This window comes from Oncorhynchus kisutch, linkage group LG2 (assembly GCF_002021735.2).
Source record: "Oncorhynchus kisutch isolate 150728-3 linkage group LG2, Okis_V2, whole genome shotgun sequence".
NCBI lineage: Eukaryota > Metazoa > Chordata > Actinopteri > Salmoniformes > Salmonidae > Oncorhynchus > Oncorhynchus kisutch.
The window spans coordinates 4,902,289-4,923,076 of NC_034175.2; the positions used below are offsets into that span (position 1 = coordinate 4,902,289).

The window sequence follows — 20,788 nt, forward strand, 5'->3', positions numbered from 1 at the left end:
TGACACACACACACACACACACACACACACACACACACACACACACACACACACACACACACACACACACACACACACACACACACACACACACACACACACACACACACACACACACACACACACACACACACAGTTTTACTGCTAGCAGTGCCAGTTGATAAAATGCATTGGATACAGTCAGGTATAGTATCACCTCATATTCAGATATATTCACTGACGTAAACTGAAGCACACGCAAACGCGCATGGACACAGAATACATCATGTGTAAGAGGATGACGTAGGTATTTAGACAGGGACGCTGACTTACTAAAGTTGCATTCCTTGATTTACATAGAACATTATCAGATGGAACTCTACACATACCTACCACACCATATCACACCTCAGCAATATCCAATATCCCTAATCATTATTTGCTTTTAAATACATAAGGGAGGAAAAAGTATAGGCCTCAGACTAGTGTAGTGTATCTGGTCAAAGTTTGTAACAATGTCAAGTGCATGTTAACATGAGTCATCCATTTTGTGAATACTTTTGACAAAGACACAAACACACAACCACTTATCGTCACTCGATCTCTCCATCAATCAGCCAATCAGTCAACAGATGTATGTTTCTGGGACGGGTGAAGGAGGGGGAGAGGGGTGAGGGAGGGGTAGAGAGAGAGACAGGGGAGAGGGGGAGTGACCAGGACGCTTTAGGGACAGGTCCAGAGAGAAAGAGCGAGAGAAGGATAAGGTTAGTTCTATGATAAGGAAGGAAGGAACATCAGATCCTTTCCTCCCCAAGTTCACCTTTAGAACCCTTTTCCAGGGGATTAACGAGTGTGGAGAGAGAGACAATATAACAAGAAAAGGAACATGAAAGAAATCGTCATTAAACGCACTTGAAGTTATCTCTTCCTTCTTGCACCTCTCTCTAATTTAATCTTAAACCCACTCCAAGTTCCCCCAAGGGACTTCTCTCTCTATTTCAGTAAGTATTATCTTTCATTCTACTCTCTCTCTCTCTCTCTCTCTCTCTCTCTCTCTGTGATATGAGGACTCATCAATATCCTACTGTATGGATATTGCTCTAATCTAGTTTGTAAATAACTGTGTGTGTGATTGTGTAAATAATCAGTGATTTTGTGTAAATAACCTCAGTAACTCTGTGTGTGTCCACTTTCATACTGTTCAGGCTTTCCCAATTTGTCTTATGGGTGGCCAGCGACATAGTCAATAAAGTCAATAAATGGTGTGTGTGCATTAATGAAGTGTGTGTGAATTAGTGGTAATAACCTCTGTCTCTCTCCCATGGTTCTCTGTGTGTAGATAAAAACATCTATTTCTCTGTGGCAGTTTTCACTTTCTTTTGCTTTTAAATCTGTGCATCCAGCCATCGGAGCACGGTCCTCTGCATAGTTGTGTCCTCTGTGACAGGTGTTGTGGCTTTTTATGTGTCCATTATAATAAGTGTCCCCTGTGCACTCACTGTTTGGCATCTGGGTATCTGTCACTGCCTCTGTCTCTGTCACTCATATGGCCTAACTCACCCTGTCTCTCTCTTCTCCTCGCCTCTCCTCCTTTTCCTCTGTCGTTCTAAATGCTTCCTACTGTCTCTTCCTCTTTCTTTCTCGTTATATCTACGGTATGTGTGTGTCTCTCCTCTCTTTCTGTGATTGTGGCAGTCTGCCGTGAGAGTCGTGGTCTAGTCAATGTCGATGTTGTCTCTCTTCTACTGTCCACTCTATCCTGTGTGTGTCAGATAGTGTGTCTCTTCTACTGTCCACTCTATCCTGTGTGTGTCAGATAGTGTGTCTCTTCTACTGTCCACTCTATCCTGTGTGTGTCAGATGGTGTCTCTACTACTGTCCACTCTATCCTGTGTGTGTCAGATGGTGTCTCTACTACTGTCCACTCTATCCTGTGTGTGTCAGATGGTGTCTCTACTACTGTCCACTCTATCCTGTGTGTGTCAGATAGTGTCTCTACTACTGTCCACTCTATCCTGTGTGTGTCAGATGGTGTCTCTACTACTGTCCACTCTATCCTGTGTGTGTCAGATGGTGTCTCTACTACTGTCCACTCTATCCTGTGTGTGTCAGATAGTGTGTCTCTACTACTGTCCACTCTATCCTGTGTGTGTCAGATAGTGTGTCTCTACTACTGTCCACTCTATCCTGTGTGTGTCAGATGGTGTGTCTCTCTACTTCTTTCCACTCCATAACTCTCTTCTGTCTACTGCTCTGGTCTGTGTCTTGTACTCAGTGTCAATATATTTTTCTCAAGGGATAAACAAAAGCATTGACCTCCCCTGTTCCATCTCTCCCTCTATCTGTTCTCTGCTTTCCACACAGAGAGAGACAGAATCAGAAGAGTCCATTCCTCCTGATTCCCACCCAAGTGGGAATAAAAACAGGATTCCACTCTTTCTTTCTGTTCCTCCTCTCATCCCTCCTTCCCCTCCTCCTCTCCGTCATGACATTGCTGGCCTCTGAGAGGTCGCTTCTCATCCGGAACAAATTCCGCTCAGGTGAGGATCTGGCTGGGCCGGTTGGGGTGGAGCTGCATCAGGCCGGTTGGGGTGGAGCTGCATCGGGCCAGGCCGGTTGGGGTGGAGCTGCATCAGGCCAGACCGGTTGGGGTGGAGCTGCATCAGGCCAGGCCGGTTGGGGTGGGGCTGCATCAGGCCGTTTGGGGTGGGGCTGCATCAGGCCAGGCCGGTTGGGGTGGGGCTGCATCAGGCCGCTTGGGGTGGGGCTGCATCAGGCTGGTTGGGGTGGGGCTGCATCAGGCCAGGCCGGTTGGGGTGGGGCTGCATCAGGACAGGCCGGTTGGGGTGGGGCTGCATCAGGCCAGACCGGTTGGGGTGGGGCTGCATCAGGCCAGACCGGTTGGGGTGGAGCTGCATCAGGCCAGACCGGTTGGGGTGGGGCTGCATCAGCCCAGACCGGTTGGGGTGGGGCTGCATCAGGCCAGGCCGGTTGGGGTGGGGCTGCATCAGGCCGTTTGGGGTGGGGCTGCATCAGGCCAGGCCGGTTGACTGCATCAGGCCGGTTGGGGTGGGGCTGCATCAGGCCGGGTGGGGTGGGGCTGCATCAGGCCAGTTGGGGTGGGGCTGCATCAGGCCGGTTGGGGTGGGACTGCATCGGGCCAGGCCGGTTGGGGTGGGACTGCATCGGGCCAGGCTTGTTGGAGTTGGGGCTGCATCGGGCCAGGCCGGTTGGGGTGGGGCTGCATCGGGCCAGGCCGGTTGGGGTGGGGCTGCATTGGGCCAGGCCGGTTGGGGTGGGGCTGCATCGGGCCAGGCCGGTTGGGGTGGGGCTGCATCAGGCCAGACCGGTTGGGGTGGGGCTGCATCAGGCCAGGCCGGTTGGGGTGGGGCTGCATCAGGCCAGGCCGGTTGGGGTGGGGCTGCATCGGGCCAGGCCTGTTGGAGTGGGGATTTATGTTTTGTGTTAGGCCCACAGCCATAGATTACTGTCCTTTAACTAGCAGCAGTTGTGTTCTAGAATTGGAACGTGCCCCTTAAAAATGGCCGCCGCTGTTGTTATCAGTCTGCTGCTGTCATAAAGAGGCTTGGTAGGGACAGGAAATGAGGTCATAGAGACATTCCTGCTGTTTGTTCCAACAGCTGTTCATTACCAGGCCTGTCTTGGGCAGCTGGAGGTTCAGATTAGATTTGATTAGTTAATTTATTTATTTAAATACCAGGAAGTGTCTTGAGGTTTCCAGATTGGATTCATTAGAAGAGACATTTAAATGAGTTAGACTGGCTAACTAAGTATCAGCTGTCCTGCTGCTTTGAACCAACTATCTCTTCAGCTATGGAGGAAATGGTTGAAGGCTATGAAGGACCAATCAATACTTTTGTCAATAGGTGAATGTTGTCTGATTGGTTGATGTGGAATTAATCGCCTATGGATGGAAGGATGGCAATATGGGTTGTGTAACTTGTGTTGAGGAAGATGTACTACTATACCCTGAGTATGCTACCATGACTGTGGTCAAAGCTGAAAAGCGGTAGGTGTGCTGTGCCCGTGGACAGTGGTGGTGATAGTCAACCATTTTATTAGATCAGTTTCTCATGGCAGGAAAATAATCCTGCACTAACAGGCAATGTGTGTTATTGGACGGTAAAAATGTAACATTTTTGTAGGGGTTGATACCTTTTGAAGGGAAAATTACAAACTTTAGAAGCCTTTTTAAACCTTGAATACAACTCAATGATAACCTATAAGGTTCACTATGAGCTTACTTCACATTATAGACGATTATAACCTCAATCCAATCTCTGTTATTTCTCTCTGTCCATGAATGCTTGCCCAAAGCGGGAAGATAATCTCACTGAGCTAAATCCTTGCACAACTTCAGTAGTTTACACAGTCACCTTCCTGCTCTTATCTGTCATCAAGATTCTGGCTTCATTTGTTTCCACTCATTTACAGATGGTTAATTGTTAACGGTAAACTAAATTGACCTACTATCTGCACAGGGCTTATAAATGGTTTATAAGTAGTCAATCAACTCTTCTAGGTACCTTTTAAGTGATGATTGCATGTGTTAGTTCCCTGGAGCGGGCCAGTGCCTATGTCTGGAACTTTAGTTGGGTCCTGTATACAAATCTGGTCAAATTTACCCTCTGAGAGTCCAATCAATTATTCCACCTCACAACCGATTACACATACAGTGCCATGACCGAGTCAGCATGGAGGCCTATGTGAGTCTGAGTACCCAGTCCAATACGGTACTAAGAGGTAGCAGTTACCAGGCTAAGAGGTAGCAGTTACCAGGCTAAGTGGTAGATGTTACCAGGCTAAGTGATAGATGTTACCAGGCTAAGAGGTAGCAGTTACCAGGCTAAGTGGTAGCAGTTACCAGGCTAAGAGGTAGATGTTACCAGGCTAAGAGGTGGCAGTTACCAGGCTAAGTGGTAGCAGTTACCAGGCTTAGTGGTAGCAGTTACCAGGCTTAGTGGTAGCAGTTACCAGGCTTAGTGGTAGATGTTACCAGGCTAAGTGGTAGGTGTTACCAGGTTAAGTGGTAGATGTTACCAGGCTAAGAGGTAGCAGTTACCAGGCTAAGAGGTAGGTGTTTCCAGGCTAAGAGGTAGCAGTTACCAGGCTAAGAGGTTGCAGTTACCAGGCTAAGAGGTAGCTGTTACCAGGCTAAGAGGTAGCTATTACCAGGCTAAGAGGTAGCAGTTACCAGGCTAAGAGGTTGCAGTTACCAGGCTAAGAGGTAGCTGTTACCAGGCTAAGAGGTAGCTGTTACCAGGCTAAGAGGTGGCTGTTACCAGGCTAAGAGGTAGGTGTTTCCAGGCTAAGAGGTAGCTGTTACCAGGCTAAGAGGTGGCAGTTACCAGGCTAAGAGGTGGCAGTTACCAGGCTAAGAGGTGGCAGTTACCAGGCTAAGAGGTATCTGTTTCCAGGCTAAGAGGTGGCAGTTACCAGGCTAAGAGGTAGGTGTTTTCAGGCTAAGAGGTAGCTGTTACCAGGCTAAGAGGTGCAGTTACCAGGCTAAGAGGTAGGTGTTTTCAGGCTAAGAGGTGCAGTTACCAGGCTAAGAGGTAGGTATTTTCAGGCTAAGAGGTAGCTGTTACCAGGCTAAGAGGTAGCTGTTACCAGGCTAAGAGGTGCAGTAACCAGGCTAAGAGGTAGGTGTTTCCAGGCTAAGAGGTAGCTATTTACTGTAGAACCAGGCTAAGAGGTAGGTGTTTCCAGGCTAAGAGGTAGCGGTTTACTGTAGAACCAGGCTAAGAGGTAGGTGTTACCAGGCTAAGAGGTAGGTGTTTCCAGGCTAAGAGGTAGCTGTTTACTGTAGAACCAGGCTAAGTGGTGTTTTAAGTAATGTAATGGGGTCTCTTTTCGAGTGTCGGTCGGCTGACAGAAAATAGTGGAAGAAGAATTGACTTAGCGTGCATGACCGTGATGAAGGGAGGGAGGTAGAGAGTTCTGGAGAGAGAGGGACAGCTGAAGGGGGGATGGGAGTGACAGAAATAGACATACTGACAGATAAATAGTTACAGCCCCCCTAAACCCTTCTCATCCTGCTGTCCCCTCCCCCCATCCCTCCCTCCATTTCTCTCAGATCTCAAAACTCAGCACTGGAATGCATTGTGGGAAACATCGCCAAACCTATCAGCCCCTCCCCCAATTAACCTCTTAGTGTGAAGGTGTGTGTGCAGTGTATGTGTGTGTGGATGGAGTGGGTGTCTTTGTGCAGAGATTGCTCAGTCACATGTTACAGAAGGATATTGTACTACAGAACATAGGACAGTACCTTTTACCCAGAGTTACCTTGCAGGTTATTCCAGGTATTCTCATACATCTAACTCACCACCTCTCTACTGCTTGTCTTTCAGTCTTGCAGTTGAGGATTCAGAACCGAAGGCAAAATGAAATCGACTCTGGTGAGTGGAGTTACTGTTAATGTTTACTGACAGGGTTGGATGTTCTCTCTTCTTTACACTACCTTCTAATGAGACTGACTCTCCCTGTCCCTGTCCCTGTCCCTGTCCCTGTCCCTGTCCCTCTCCCTCTCCCTCTAGGGTTGAAAACTGCCTGTTCCTCTCACAAAGGAGAGAGAGACCAGAGTAAAGCTTTGGTAAGTAGCTCACTGTTTCTCTCAACCTAAAGAAGAGACTTGTTGTCCCACTGTTACCGTAGGCTACAGTAAATGCAAATAGTAACAATACAGATTTTGTTACAATGACAAAAGAAAACCCTATGTAATCAAAATCAATTTGCATAAAGAAATAATGATAATTTAGGCCATGTAATTTAAATGAATTGAAACTGACCCCAAAACTGGCTTTCTGGTTTGACCTTCTATCTCCCAATGCAGCGTCTAACTGACGATGGCGCCACTCAGAAGTCGCCCCTGTGTGGTCTGAACATTAAAACTGCACAAGGTGATGATGCCCCGTCTGTCTGTCCACTGTATTCCTGCTGTCTGTTGTCTGACTCATTTAGTATGCTCCCAGCAAAGCATAATACTCCTCATCACCTACCTCTGGCTTCTCTTCCCCTTTCTCTCTCGCTCTCTCTCTCTAGTACTTTTTACTATCATACATTTTCTATGAAACCCAAAACATGTTACATTTTGAGTGCTTAGCAGGACAGGAAAATGGTCCAATGCCACACTTATCAAGGAAATACGTGGTCATCATCCCTGCCTCTGATCTGGCGGACTCACTAAACACATGTTTGTAAATGATGTCTGAGTGTTGCATTGTGCCCCTGGCTATCCGTAAAAAAAGAAAAGACAACTGTGCTGTCTAATTGGCTTAATAAGGAATTTGAAATGATGTATGTCATTTACTTTTAATACTTAAGAATATTTAATAAACCAAATACTTTTACTCAAATAGTATTTTACTGGGTTACTTTTACTTGAGTCATTTTCTATTAAGGTATCTTTACTTCTACTCAAGAATGACAATTGGGTACATCCTGTTTCATTGGATACAACCTGTCAAGCCAAGCAATGATGGACAGATCCTCCTCTCTTTTTTCATGTCCTCCTCTCTCTTCTACTCTCTAGCCTCCTCTCTCTTCTACTCTCTATTCTCTCTTCTCATCTTTGTCCTCTCCTCCTCTCTCTTCTACTCTCTATCATCTCCTCCTCTCTTCTCATCTTTATCCTCTCCTCCTCTCTCTTCTACTCTCTATCCTCTTCTCCTTTCTATCCTCTCATCCTCTCTTTCTCCTCCTATCTAATTCTACTCTCTATCCTCTCCTCCTCTCTTCTCATCTTTATCCTCTCCTCCTCTCTCTTCTACTCTCTATCATCTTCTCCTTTCTATCCTCTCATCCTCTCTTTCTCATCCTCTCTAATTCTACTCTCTATCCTCTCCTCCTCTCTTCTCATCTTTATCCTCTCCTCCTCTCTCTTCTACTCTCTATCCTCTTCTCCTTTCTATCCTCTCATCCTCTCTTTCTCCTCCTCTCTCTTCTACTCTCTATCATCTCCTCCTCTCTTCTCATCTTTATCCTCTCCTCCTCTCTCTTCTACTCTCTATCCTCTTCTCCTTTCTATCCTCTCATCCTCTCTTTCTCCTCCTCTCTAATTCTACTCTCTATCCTCTCCTCCTCTCTTCTCATCTTTATCCTCTCCTCCTCTCTCTTCTACTCTCTATCCTCTTCTCCTTTCTATCCTCTCATCCTCTCTTTCTCCTCCTCTCTAATTCTACTCTCTATCCTCTCCTCCTCTCTTCTCATCTTTATCCTCTCCTCCTCTCTCTTCTACTCTCTATCCTCTTCTCCTTTCTATCCTCTCATCCTCTCTTTCTCCTCCTCTCTCTTCTACTCTCTATCATCTCCTCCTCTCTTCTCATCTTTATCCTCTCCTCCTCTCTCTTCTACTCTCTATCATCTCCTCCTCTCTTCTCATCTTTATCCTCTCCTCCTCTCTAATTCTACTCTCTATCCTCTCCTCCTCTCTCTTCTCCTGTCAGCTTCTCTCTTCTCCTCTCTCTTCTCCTCTCATCCTCTCTTTCTCCTCCTCTCTAATTCTACTCTCTATCCTCTCCTCCTCTCTTCTCATCTTTATCCTCTCCTCCTCTCTAATTCTACTCTCTATCCTCTCCTCCTCTCTCTTCTCCTGTCAGCTTCTCTCTTCTCCTCTCTCTTCTCCTCTCATCCTCTCTTTTCTTCTCTCATCTCCTCTCTCTTCTACTCTCTCCTCTCCTCCTCTCTTTTCTACTCTCTATCTTCTCCTCCTCTCTCTTCTCCTGTCAGCTTCTCTCTTCTCCTCCTTTTTTTATCCTCTCCTCTTCTTTATCCTCTTCTCTCTTCTCTCCTCTCCTCCTCTCTTTTCTACTCTCTATCCTCCTCTCCTGTCAGCTTCTCTCTTCTCCTCTCTTCTCATCCTCTCTTTTTCTCTCTTCTCCACCTCTCTTCTACTCTCTATCCTCTCTTCTCTTTTCTTATCTCTATCCTCTCCTCTCCCACTCTCCATCATCTCCTCGTCTCTCTTATTCTATCCTTTCCTCCTCTCTCTTCTACTCTCTATCCTGTCCTCCTCTCCCTTCTACTCTCTGTCCTCATCTCCTCGTCTCATCTTTATCCTGTCCTCCTCTCTCTTCTCCTATCCTCCTCTCTCTTCTCCCCTCTATCCTCTCCTCCACTCTCTTCTCCCCTCTATCCTCTCCTCCTCTCTCTTCTACTCTCTATCCTCTCATCCTCTCTTTCTCCTCCTATCTAATTCTACTCTCTATCCTCTCCTCCTCTCTTCTCATCTTTATCCTCTCCTCCTCTCTCTTCTACTCTCTATCATCTTCTCCTTTCTATCCTCTCATCCTCTCTTTCTCATCCTCTCTAATTCTACTCTCTATCCTCTCCTCCTCTCTTCTCATCTTTATCCTCTCCTCCTCTCTCTTCTACTCTCTATCCTCTTCTCCTTTCTATCCTCTCATCCTCTCTTTCTCCTCCTCTCTCTTCTACTCTCTATCATCTCCTCCTCTCTTCTCATCTTTATCCTCTCCTCCTCTCTCTTCTACTCTCTATCCTCTTCTCCTTTCTATCCTCTCATCCTCTCTTTCTCCTCCTCTCTAATTCTACTCTCTATCCTCTCCTCCTCTCTTCTCATCTTTATCCTCTCCTCCTCTCTCTTCTACTCTCTATCCTCTTCTCCTTTCTATCCTCTCATCCTCTCTTTCTCCTCCTCTCTAATTCTACTCTCTATCCTCTCCTCCTCTCTTCTCATCTTTATCCTCTCCTCCTCTCTCTTCTACTCTCTATCCTCTTCTCCTTTCTATCCTCTCATCCTCTCTTTCTCCTCCTCTCTCTTCTACTCTCTATCATCTCCTCCTCTCTTCTCATCTTTATCCTCTCCTCCTCTCTCTTCTACTCTCTATCATCTCCTCCTCTCTTCTCATCTTTATCCTCTCCTCCTCTCTAATTCTACTCTCTATCCTCTCCTCCTCTCTCTTCTCCTGTCAGCTTCTCTCTTCTCCTCTCTCTTCTCCTCTCATCCTCTCTTTCTCCTCCTCTCTAATTCTACTCTCTATCCTCTCCTCCTCTCTTCTCATCTTTATCCTCTCCTCCTCTCTAATTCTACTCTCTATCCTCTCCTCCTCTCTCTTCTCCTGTCAGCTTCTCTCTTCTCCTCTCTCTTCTCCTCTCATCCTCTCTTTTCTTCTCTCATCTCCTCTCTCTTCTACTCTCTCCTCTCCTCCTCTCTTTTCTACTCTCTATCTTCTCCTCCTCTCTCTTCTCCTGTCAGCTTCTCTCTTCTCCTCCTTTTTTTATCCTCTCCTCTTCTTTATCCTCTTCTCTCTTCTCTCCTCTCCTCCTCTCTTTTCTACTCTCTATCCTCCTCTCCTGTCAGCTTCTCTCTTCTCCTCTCTTCTCATCCTCTCTTTTTCTCTCTTCTCCACCTCTCTTCTACTCTCTATCCTCTCTTCTCTTTTCTTATCTCTATCCTCTCCTCTCCCACTCTCCATCATCTCCTCGTCTCTCTTATTCTATCCTTTCCTCCTCTCTCTTCTACTCTCTATCCTGTCCTCCTCTCCCTTCTACTCTCTGTCCTCATCTCCTCGTCTCATCTTTATCCTGTCCTCCTCTCTCTTCTCCTATCCTCCTCTCTCTCTTCTCCCCTCTATCCTCTCCTCCACTCTCTTCTCCCCTCTATCCTCTCCTCCTCTCTCTTCTACTCTCTATCCTCTCATCCTCTCTTTCTCCTCCTCTCTAATTCTACTCTCTATCCTCTCCTCCTCTCTTCTCATCTTTATCCTCTCCTCCTCTCTCTTCTACTCTCTATCCTCTTCTCCTTTCTATCCTCTCATCCTCTCTTTCTCCTCCTCTCTAATTCTACTCTCTATCCTCTCCTCCTCTCTTCTCATCTTTATCCTCTCCTCCTCTCTCTTCTACTCTCTATCCTCTTCTCCTTTCTATCCTCTCATCCTCTCTTTCTCCTCCTCTCTCTTCTACTCTCTATCATCTCCTCCTCTCTTCTCATCTTTATCCTCTCCTCCTCTCTCTTCTACTCTCTATCCTCTTCTCCTTTCTATCCTCTCATCCTCTCTTTCTCCTCCTCTCTAATTCTACTCTCTATCCTCTCCTCCTCTCTTCTCATCTTTATCCTCTCCTCCTCTCTCTTCTACTCTCTATCCTCTTCTCCTTTCTATCCTCTCATCCTCTCTTTCTCCTCCTCTCTAATTCTACTCTCTATCCTCTCCTCCTCTCTTCTCATCTTTATCCTCTCCTCCTCTCTCTTCTACTCTCTATCCTCTTCTCCTTTCTATCCTCTCATCCTCTCTTTCTCCTCCTCTCTCTTCTACTCTCTATCATCTCCTCCTCTCTTCTCATCTTTATCCTCTCCTCCTCTCTCTTCTACTCTCTATCATCTCCTCCTCTCTTCTCATCTTTATCCTCTCCTCCTCTCTAATTCTACTCTCTATCCTCTCCTCCTCTCTCTTCTCCTGTCAGCTTCTCTCTTCTCCTCTGTCTTCTCCTCTCATCCTCTCTTTCTCCTCCTCTCTCTTCTACTCTCTATCCTCTCCTCCTCTCTTCTCATCTTTATCCTCTCCTCCTCTCTAATTCTACTCTCTATCCTCTCCTCCTCTCTCTTCTCCTGTCAGCTTCTCTCTTCTCCTCTCTCTTCTCCTCTCATCCTCTCTTTTCTTCTCTCATCTCCTCTCTCTTCTACTCTCTCCTCTCCTCCTCTCTTTTCTACTCTCTATCTTCTCCTCCTCTCTCTTCTCCTGTCAGCTTCTCTCTTCTCCTCCTTTTTTATCCTCTCCTCTTCTTTATCCTCTTCTCTCTTCTCTCCTCTCCTCCTCTCTTTTCTACTCTCTATCCTCCTCTCCTGTCAGCTTCTCTCTTCTCCTCTCTTCTCATCCTCTCTTTTTCTCTCTTCTCCACCTCTCTTCTACTCTCTATCCTCTCTTCTCTTTTCTTATCTCTATCCTCTCCTCTCCCACTCTCTATCATCTCCTCGTCTCTCTTATTCTATCCTTTCCTCCTCTCTCTTCTACTCTCTATCCTGTCCTCCTCTCCCTTCTACTCTCTGTCCTCTCCTCCTCCCTTCTACCCTCTGTCCTCATCTCCTCGTCTCATCTTTATCCTGTCCTCCTCTCTCTTCTCCTATCCTCCTCTCTCTTCTCCCCTCTATCCTCTCCTCCACTCTCTTCTCCCCTCTATCCTCTCCTCCTCTCTCTTCTACTCTCTATCCTCTCATCCTCTCTTTCTCCTCCTCTCTAATTCTACTCTCTATCCTCTCCTCCTCTCTTCTCATCTTTATCCTCTCCTCCTCTCTCTTCTACTCTCTATCCTCTTCTCCTTTCTATCCTCTCATCCTCTCTTTCTCCTCCTCTCTAATTCTACTCTCTATCCTCTCCTCCTCTCTTCTCATCTTTATCCTCTCCTCCTCTCTCTTCTACTCTCTATCCACTTCTCCTTTCTATCCTCTCATCCTCTCTTTCTCCTCCTCTCTCTTCTACTCTCTATCATCTCCTCCTCTCTTCTCATCTTTATCCTCTCCTCCTCTCTCTTCTACTCTCTATCCTCTTCTCCTTTCTATCCTCTCATCCTCTCTTTCTCCTCCTCTCTAATTCTACTCTCTATCCTCTCCTCCTCTCTTCTCATCTTTATCCTCTCCTCCTCTCTCTTCTACTCTCTATCCTCTTCTCCTTTCTATCCTCTCATCCTCTCTTTCTCCTCCTCTCTAATTCTACTCTCTATCCTCTCCTCCTCTCTTCTCATCTTTATCCTCTCATCCTCTCTCTTCTACTCTCTATCCTCTTCTCCTTTCTATCCTCTCATCCTCTCTTTCTCCTCCTCTCTCTTCTACTCTCTATCATCTCCTCCTCTCTTCTCATCTTTATCCTCTCCTCCTCTCTCTTCTACTCTCTATCATCTCCTCCTCTCTTCTCATCTTTATCCTCTCCTCCTCTCTAATTCTACTCTCTATCCTCTCCTCCTCTCTCTTCTCCTGTCAGCTTCTCTCTTCTCCTCTCTCTTCTCCTCTCATCCTCTCTTTCTCCTCCTCTCTAATTCTACTCTCTATCCTCTCCTCCTCTCTTCTCATCTTATCCTCTCCTCCTCTCTAATTCTACTCTCTATCCTCTCCTCCTCTCTCTTCTCCTGTCAGCTTCTCTCTTCTACTCTCTCTTCTCCTCTCATCCTCTCTTTTCTTCTCTCATCTCCTCTCTCTTCTACTCTCTCCTCTCCTCCTCTCTTTTCTACTCTCTATCTTCTCCTCCTCTCTCTTCTCCTGTCAGCTTCTCTCTTCTCCTCCTTTTTTTATCCTCTCCTCTTCTTTATCCTCTTCTCTCTTCTCTCCTCTCCTCCTCTCTTTTCTACTCTCTATCCTCCTCTCCTGTCAGCTTCTCTCTTCTCCTCTCTTCTCATCCTCTCTTTTTCTCTCTTCTCCACCTCTCTTCTACTCTCTATCCTCTCTTCTCTTTTCTTATCTCTATCCTCTCCTCTCCCACTCTCTATCATCTCCTCGTCTCTCTTATTCTATCCTTTCCTCCTCTCTCTTCTACTCTCTATCCTGTCCTCCTCTCCCTTCTACTCTCTGTCCTCTCCTCCTCCCTTCTACCCTCTGTCCTCATCTCCTCGTCTCATCTTTATCCTCTCCTCCTCTCTCTTCTCCTATCCTCCTCTCTCTTCTCCCCTCTATCCTCTCCTCCACTCTCTTCTCCCCTCTATCCTCTCCTCCTCTCTCTTCTACTCTCTATCCTCTCATCCTCTCTTTCTCCTCCTCTCTAATTCTACTCTCTATCCTCTCCTCCTCTCTTCTCATCTTTATCCTCTCCTCCTCTCTCTTCTACTCTCTATCCTCTTCTCCTTTCTATCCTCTCATCCTCTCTTTCTCCTCCTCTCTAATTCTACTCTCTATCCTCTCCTCCTCTCTTCTCATCTTTATCCTCTCATCCTCTCTCTTCTACTCTCTATCCTCTTCTCCTTTCTATCCTCTCATCCTCTCTTTCTCCTCCTCTCTCTTCTACTCTCTATCATCTCCTCCTCTCTTCTCATCTTTATCCTCTCCTCCTCTCTCTTCTACTCTCTATCATCTCCTCCTCTCTTCTCATCTTTATCCTCTCCTCCTCTCTAATTCTACTCTCTATCCTCTCCTCCTCTCTCTTCTCCTGTCAGCTTCTCTCTTCTCCTCTCTCTTCTCCTCTCATCCTCTCTTTCTCCTCTTCTCTAATTCTACTCTCTATCCTCTCCTCCTCTCTTCTCATCTTTATCCTCTCCTCCTCTCTAATTCTACTCTCTATCCTCTCCTCCTCTCTCTTCTCCTGTCAGCTTCTCTCTTCTCCTCTCATCCTCTCGTTTCTTCTCTCATCTCCTCTCTCTTCTACTCTCTCCTCTCCTCCTCTCTTTCTACTCTCTATCTTCTCCTCCTCTCTCTTCTCCTGTCAGCTTCTCTCTTCTCCTCCTTTTTTATCCTCTCCTCTTCTTTATCCTCTTCTCTCTTCTCTCCTCTCCTCCTCTCTTTTCTACTCTCTATCCTCCTCTCCTGTCAGCTTCTCTCTTCTCCTCTCTTCTCATCCTCTCTTTTTCTCTCTTCTCCACCTCTCTTCTACTCTCTATCCTCTCTTCTCTTTTCTTATCTCTATCCTCTCCTCTCCCACTCTCTATCATCTCCTCGTCTCTCTTATTCTATCCTTTCCTCCTCTCTCTTCTACTCTCTATCCTGTCCTCCTCTCCCTTCTACTCTCTGTCCTCTCCTCCTCCCTTCTACCCTCTGTCCTCATCTCCTCGTCTCATCTTTATCCTGTCCTCCTCTCTCTTCTCCTATCCTCCTCTCTCTTCTCCCCTCTATCCTCTCCTCCACTCTCTTCTCCCCTCTATCCTCTCCTCCTCTCTCTTCTACTCTCTATCCTCTCATCCTCTCTTTCTCCTCCTCTCTAATTCTACTCTCTATCCTCTCCTCCTCTCTTCTCATCTTTATCCTCTCCTCCTCTCTCTTCTACTCTCTATCCTCTTCTCCTTTCTATCCTCTCATCCTCTCTTTCTCCTCCTCTCTAATTCTACTCTCTATCCTCTCCTCCTCTCTTCTCATCTGTATCCTCTCCTCCTCTCTCTTCTACTCTCTATCCTCTTCTCCTTTCTATCCTCTCATCCTCTCTTTCTCCTCCTCTCTAATTCTACTCTCTATCCTCTCCTCCTCTCTTCTCATCTTTATCCTCTCCTCCTCTCTCTTCTACTCTCTATCATCTCCTCCTCTCTTCTCATCTTTATCCTCTCCTCCTCTCTAATTCTACTCTCTATCCTCTCCTCCTCTCTCTTCTCCTGTCAGCTTCTCTCTTCTCCTCTCTCTTCTCCTCTCATCCTCTCTTTCTCCTCTTCTCTAATTCTACTCTCTATCCTCTCCTCCTCTCTTCTCATCTTTATCCTCTCCTCCTCTCTAATTCTACTCTCTATCCTCTCCTCCTCTCTCTTCTCCTGTCAGCTTCTCTCTTCTCCTCTCATCCTCTCGTTTCTTCTCTCATCTCCTCTCTCTTCTACTCTCTCCTCTCCTCCTCTCTTTTCTACTCTCTATCTTCTCCTCCTCTCTCTTCTCCTGTCAGCTTCTCTCTTCTCCTCCTTTTTTATCCTCTCCTCTTCTTTATCCTCTTCTCTCTTCTCTCCTCTCCTCCTCTCTTTTCTACTCTCTATCCTCCTCTCCTGTCAGCTTCTCTCTTCTCCTCTCTTCTCATCCTCTCTTTTTCTCTCTTCTCCACCTCTCTTCTACTCTCTATCCTCTCTTTTCTTATCTCTATCCTCTCCTCTCCCACTCTCTATCATCTCCTCGTCTCTCTTATTCTATCCTTTCCTCCTCTCTCTTCTACTCTCTATCCTGTCCTCCTCTCCCTTCTACTCTCTGTCCTCTCCTCCTCCCTTCTACCCTCTGTCCTCATCTCCTCGTCTCATCTTTATCCTCTCCTCCTCTCTCTTCTCCTATCCTCCTCTCTCTTCTCCCCTCTATCCTCTCCTCCACTCTCTTCTCCCCTCTATCCTCTCCTCCTCTCTCTTCTACTCTCTATCCTCTCCCCCTATTCTTCTCATTGTCCATTGTGATTAAAATACCACTATTATTGTTGCATTTCTGGTTGTGTTGTTATTTATGTGTCTCCAGGGGTATGTGGTTCCTTTAAGGCAGAAGTTTTGGGTAACCCTGCTGGGTTGAACTGGGATTGAGTGCCCACGTCAACACAGTTATAGTCTCTCTAACAGAAAGGAGTGTGTTGCTTCTCTCTCTAACAGAAAGGAGTGTGTTGCTTCTCTCTCTAATAGACAGGAGTGTGTTGCTTTTCTCTCTAATAGACAGGAGTGTGTTGCTTCTCTCTCTAATAGACAGGAGTGTGTTTATTTTCTCTCTAATAGACAGGAGTGTGTTGCTTCTCTCTCTAATAGACAGGAGTGTATGTGGGACCGGAAGGCAGAAGAAGGCTCGGCTGGCTAACAACCTTGGAGAGAAGGTCCAGCATCGGCCCGGACCTCTGGACCTAATACACAAACACATACTGCCTCCGGAGAACCGTGAGTTAACTCACACACGCACAAAGTAACTATAGATTTTATGAAACAGTCCAGATGTCATTACTAATTAACCTATTCCTCCTCCCCCTCTTCCCTTAGGCCCAGTCTCCTTCCCTCTCTCCTCAGATGTCTTCCAAGATGACATCTCTTCCTGCTCTTCCTCCTTGTCTCCCGAGCAACTCGGGGTGCTCCAATCACCAGCCCTCTCCTCGTCGCTGGGGTTCTTAGACGACCAATCGCTGAGTGACCTGTCCCCTGGGGTCTTGCCCCTTAACCACAGTCCCGCCCATGTTCAGGTGAGATTACCTGCCCCTAAAACCTAACCATCAGGTGAGATTACCTTCCCCTAAAACCTAACCATCAAGTGAGATTACCTTCCCCTAAAACCTAACCATCAGGTGAGATTACCTTCCCCTAAATCCTAACCATCAAGTGAGATTACCTTCCCCTAATCCTAACCATAAAGTGAGATTACCTTCCCCTAAAACCTAAACATCAGGTGAGATTACCTTCCCCTAAATCCTAACCATCAAGTGAGATTACCTTCCCCTAAATCCTAATGATCAGGTGAGATTACCTTCCCCTAATCCTAACCATCAGGTGAGATTACCTTCCCCTAACTCCTAACCATCAAGTGAGATTACCTTCCCCTAAATCCTAACCATCAGGTGAGATTACCTTCCCCTAAATTCTAACCATCAGGTGAGATTACCTTCCCCTAAATCCTAATCATCAGTTGAGATTACCTTCCCCTAAATCCTAATCATCAAGTGAGATTACCTTCCCCTAAATCCTAACCATCAGGTGAGATTACCTTCCCCTAAATCCTAACCATCAGGTGAGATTACCTTCCCCTAAATTCTAACCATCAGGTGAGATTACCTTCCCCTAAATGCTAATCATCAGGTGAGATTACCTTCCCCTAAATCCTAACCATCAAGTGAGATTACCTTCCCCTAAATCCTAACCATCAAGTGAGATTACCTTCCCCTAAATCCTAATCATCAAGTGAGATTACCTTCCCCTAAATTCTAAACATCAGGTGAGATTACCTTCCCCTAAATCCTAACCATCAAGTGAGATTACCTTCCCCTAATCCTAATCATCAGGTGAGATTACCTTCCCCTAAATCCTAACCATCAAGTGAGATTACTTTCCCCTAAATCCTAACCATCAGGTGAGATGACCTTCCCCTAATCCTAACCATCAAGTGAGATTACCTTCCCCTAATCCTAACCATCAAGTGAGATTACCTTCCCCTAAATCCTAACCATCAGGTGAGATTACCTTCCCCTAAAACCTAAACATCAAGTGAGATTACCTTCCCCTAAAACCTAACCATCAGGTGAGATTACCTTCCCCTAAAACCTAACCATCAAGTGAGATTACCTTCCCCTAATCCTAAACATCAGGTGAGATTACCTTCCCCTAAAACCTAACCATCAGGTGAGATTACCTTCCCCTAAATCCTAACCATCAGGTGAGATTACCTTCCCCTAATCCTAATCATCAAGTGAGATTACCTTCCCCTAAATCCTAACCATCAGGTGAGATTACCTTCCCCTAAATCCTAACCATCAGAGATGACCTTCCCCTAATCATAATCATCAGGTGAGATTACCTTCCCCTAATCCTAACCATCAGTTGAGATTACCTTCCCCTAATCCTAACCATCAGGTGAGATTACCTTCCCCTAATCCTAACCATCAGGTGAGATGACCTTCCCCTAATCCTAACCATCAGGTGAGATTACCTTCCCCTAATCCTAACCATCAGGTGAGATTACCTTCCCCTAAAACCTAACCATCAGGTGAGATGACCTTCCCCTAATCCTAACCATCAGGTGAGATGACCTTCCCCTAATCCTAACCATCAGGTGAGATTACCTTCCCCTAATCCTAACCATCAGGTGAGATTACCTTCCCCTAAATCCTAACCTCAACCATCAACACGAGAAACACAAAACTGACTTTAGAACTGCAAGTCATGTTTGGATCAGATCCTTTGCTATTACCTGTTAATATTTCTGTCCTGCTTTCCTGCAGTCTATCTTGGCGTTGCTCCCAGCAACCGAGGGCATCAGCCAGCCAATGAGCATGACCGTGGGCGACTCCAACTCCATGGCAACGACCGGGAGACCAAAGGGGATGTATCTGACCTCCCATGCCATGCCCCTGCTGCCAAAGGTATTGGAACAGGGCTACTCAGAAATTGGGGATGTATCTGACCTCCCATGCCACGCTCCTGCTGCCAAAGGTATTGGAACAGGGCTACTCAGAAATAGGGGATGTATCTGACCTCCCATGCCACGCCCCTGCTGCCAAAGGTATTGGTACAGGGCTACTCAGAAATAGACCAAAGGGGATGTATCTGACCTCCCATGCCACGCCCCTGCTGCCAAAGGTATTGGTACAGGGTTACTCAGAAATAGACCAAAGGGGATGTATCTGACCTCCCATGCCACGCCCCTGCTGCCAAAGGTATTGGTACAGGGTTACTCAGAAATAGACCAAAGGGGATGTATCTGACCTCCCATGCCACGCCCCTGCTGCCAAAGGTATTGGTACAGGGTTACTCAGAAATAGACCAAAGGGGATGTATCTGACCTCCCATGCCACGCCCCTGCTGCCAAAGGTATTGGAACAGGGCTACTCAGAAATAGACCAAACACACACCCAGAACAATGTGTAAATGCATCTGTAAAAAGCATTCAAGAAACTAAGAATGAATTGATTGAAGCAGTAACAATGGATTGATTGATTTATTGATTGATTCGTGGTAAAGTCAATCAAAAATAATCCCATGCATATATGGTATTACAGATGTTAATGCATTGTCTGCATAGAGAGACAGACATGTTCTGACTGTGAGGGTCAGATACAGTATATCAGTCTCTTCTTCTCCCGGTGTCTACTGACAGGTATTCAACCACATAGCATAATGTACACACTCACTCTGGTGTTACGCATTTATTAGTGTCGACAGTCACTACCAACGGAACTATGCCCTATGGATTTAGACACGCACGCATGCACACACACACACCTGCTAGATGTCACAGCTGACTGGACACACTGTCAGTTGTCACGGTTTCACACATGCGTTTAATGCCAGGATTCAGCTAGGATACTGACTTTTCAACCGTTACAACCTGAAAGGATCACATATGTTCCATGACATATTGTATACATCCTGCTATTAACTTTGCCTTAGAAACTCATAACATGGTAGTAATTTCAGAGCTGGCTGTACTAATCAGAACTGATCTGACCTCTCTCAGGTTATACTGTTTCTGTATTTTGACAATGCTTGAATAATACATTTCCCCCCAAAAATATGGATATGAGAAATATTACTTTGATTCATTCTCTGTCTCTGTCTCCCCCTCTTCCTCTTCCTTTCTCAGACAGCCCGGTCGCTCACACCTCCCTCCGACTCCTCCTCCCTTACTCCCTCCCTGACTTCCTCTCGCCCCCCCCGCCCGCGGAAACCACGGGATTCACAGCCCAAGATGAGGAAACTCAAATACCATCAGTACATTCCCCCCGACCAGAGAGGGACGGCCGGGACTGCCGGTAATAGTCTTTATACTTTAAAAATCCTGATGATCTTTTATGTATATTTTACCTTTCATACAATACTTGCAGCCCAATGTGCTTTACATGACAAATGTTGTCAAAATGAGTCCACTAAATAGCAGGGAAGTTGATCATTATTAACATTGTGCTCAGGGGGAGGGGCCAGTCAGAGGAGCCCCACCCCAGCCCAGCTCTTAGACCCCGCCTACTCCAGCCTCCTGCAGCAACAGCAGGTGTTCCTCCAGCTGCAGATCCTCCAGAAACAACAACAACAGCAGAACCAGCAGCAACAGGACCAGCAGCAGCTCACCGTCACACCCAGGTAGGGAGCACTACATACACCAAACCTCCCTCCCCCTGGGCCTTCTCACAAGAACTGTGGTTTCATTCAGATGTTGTACTGTTCATCAGACCATTTAAAGTTGGTTAACCATTACATGAGCGCTGGCAACTAGCATGAATGTTTTGTTTTTATCAAAGTGGAGAAACCAACCAAATGGTGAGGTTCTCTGGAGCCATGCACCAGAACCCTCAGCCTGTATCCATGGTAACAAACCACACCTCTGTGGACACAAGTCCCTCCAACAAGTCTGAGCTCCTCCCACCTAACCTGGTCGACCTCACGGTAATATGGGCAGGACAATCACTTGAACATTTGAATGTTTATGGCACTTCTCACTTCCTATTTATCTGTACCTTCTCTTCCTTCTTTTGTCCTTGCTTGCTTCTCTTCATTCTCTGACCTC

At 46.3% G+C, this 20,788-nt stretch overlaps 1 protein-coding gene across 2 annotated transcripts in view; it reads left to right on the forward strand.

The window, feature by feature from the left end:
- Window positions 1–699: 699 nt before the first annotated feature.
- Window positions 700–20,788, forward strand: part of si:dkeyp-69b9.3 (myocardin) — a 28,156-nt gene continuing 8,067 nt past the window's right edge. For both annotated transcript variants that reach the window (XM_031785543.1, XM_031785551.1), the window contains exons 1-11: window positions 700–980; window positions 2,344–2,519; window positions 6,351–6,398; window positions 6,537–6,592; window positions 6,833–6,899; window positions 16,339–16,464; window positions 16,564–16,760; window positions 18,510–18,650; window positions 19,871–20,039; window positions 20,196–20,364; window positions 20,523–20,667. In XM_031785543.1, the coding sequence (XP_031641403.1) occupies window positions 2,465–2,519; window positions 6,351–6,398; window positions 6,537–6,592; window positions 6,833–6,899; window positions 16,339–16,464; window positions 16,564–16,760; window positions 18,510–18,650; window positions 19,871–20,039; window positions 20,196–20,364; window positions 20,523–20,667 (1,173 nt within the window). In that variant the 5' untranslated portion in view covers window positions 700–980; window positions 2,344–2,464. The remainder of the gene's footprint in view (window positions 981–2,343; window positions 2,520–6,350; window positions 6,399–6,536; window positions 6,593–6,832; window positions 6,900–16,338; window positions 16,465–16,563; window positions 16,761–18,509; window positions 18,651–19,870; window positions 20,040–20,195; window positions 20,365–20,522; window positions 20,668–20,788) is intronic.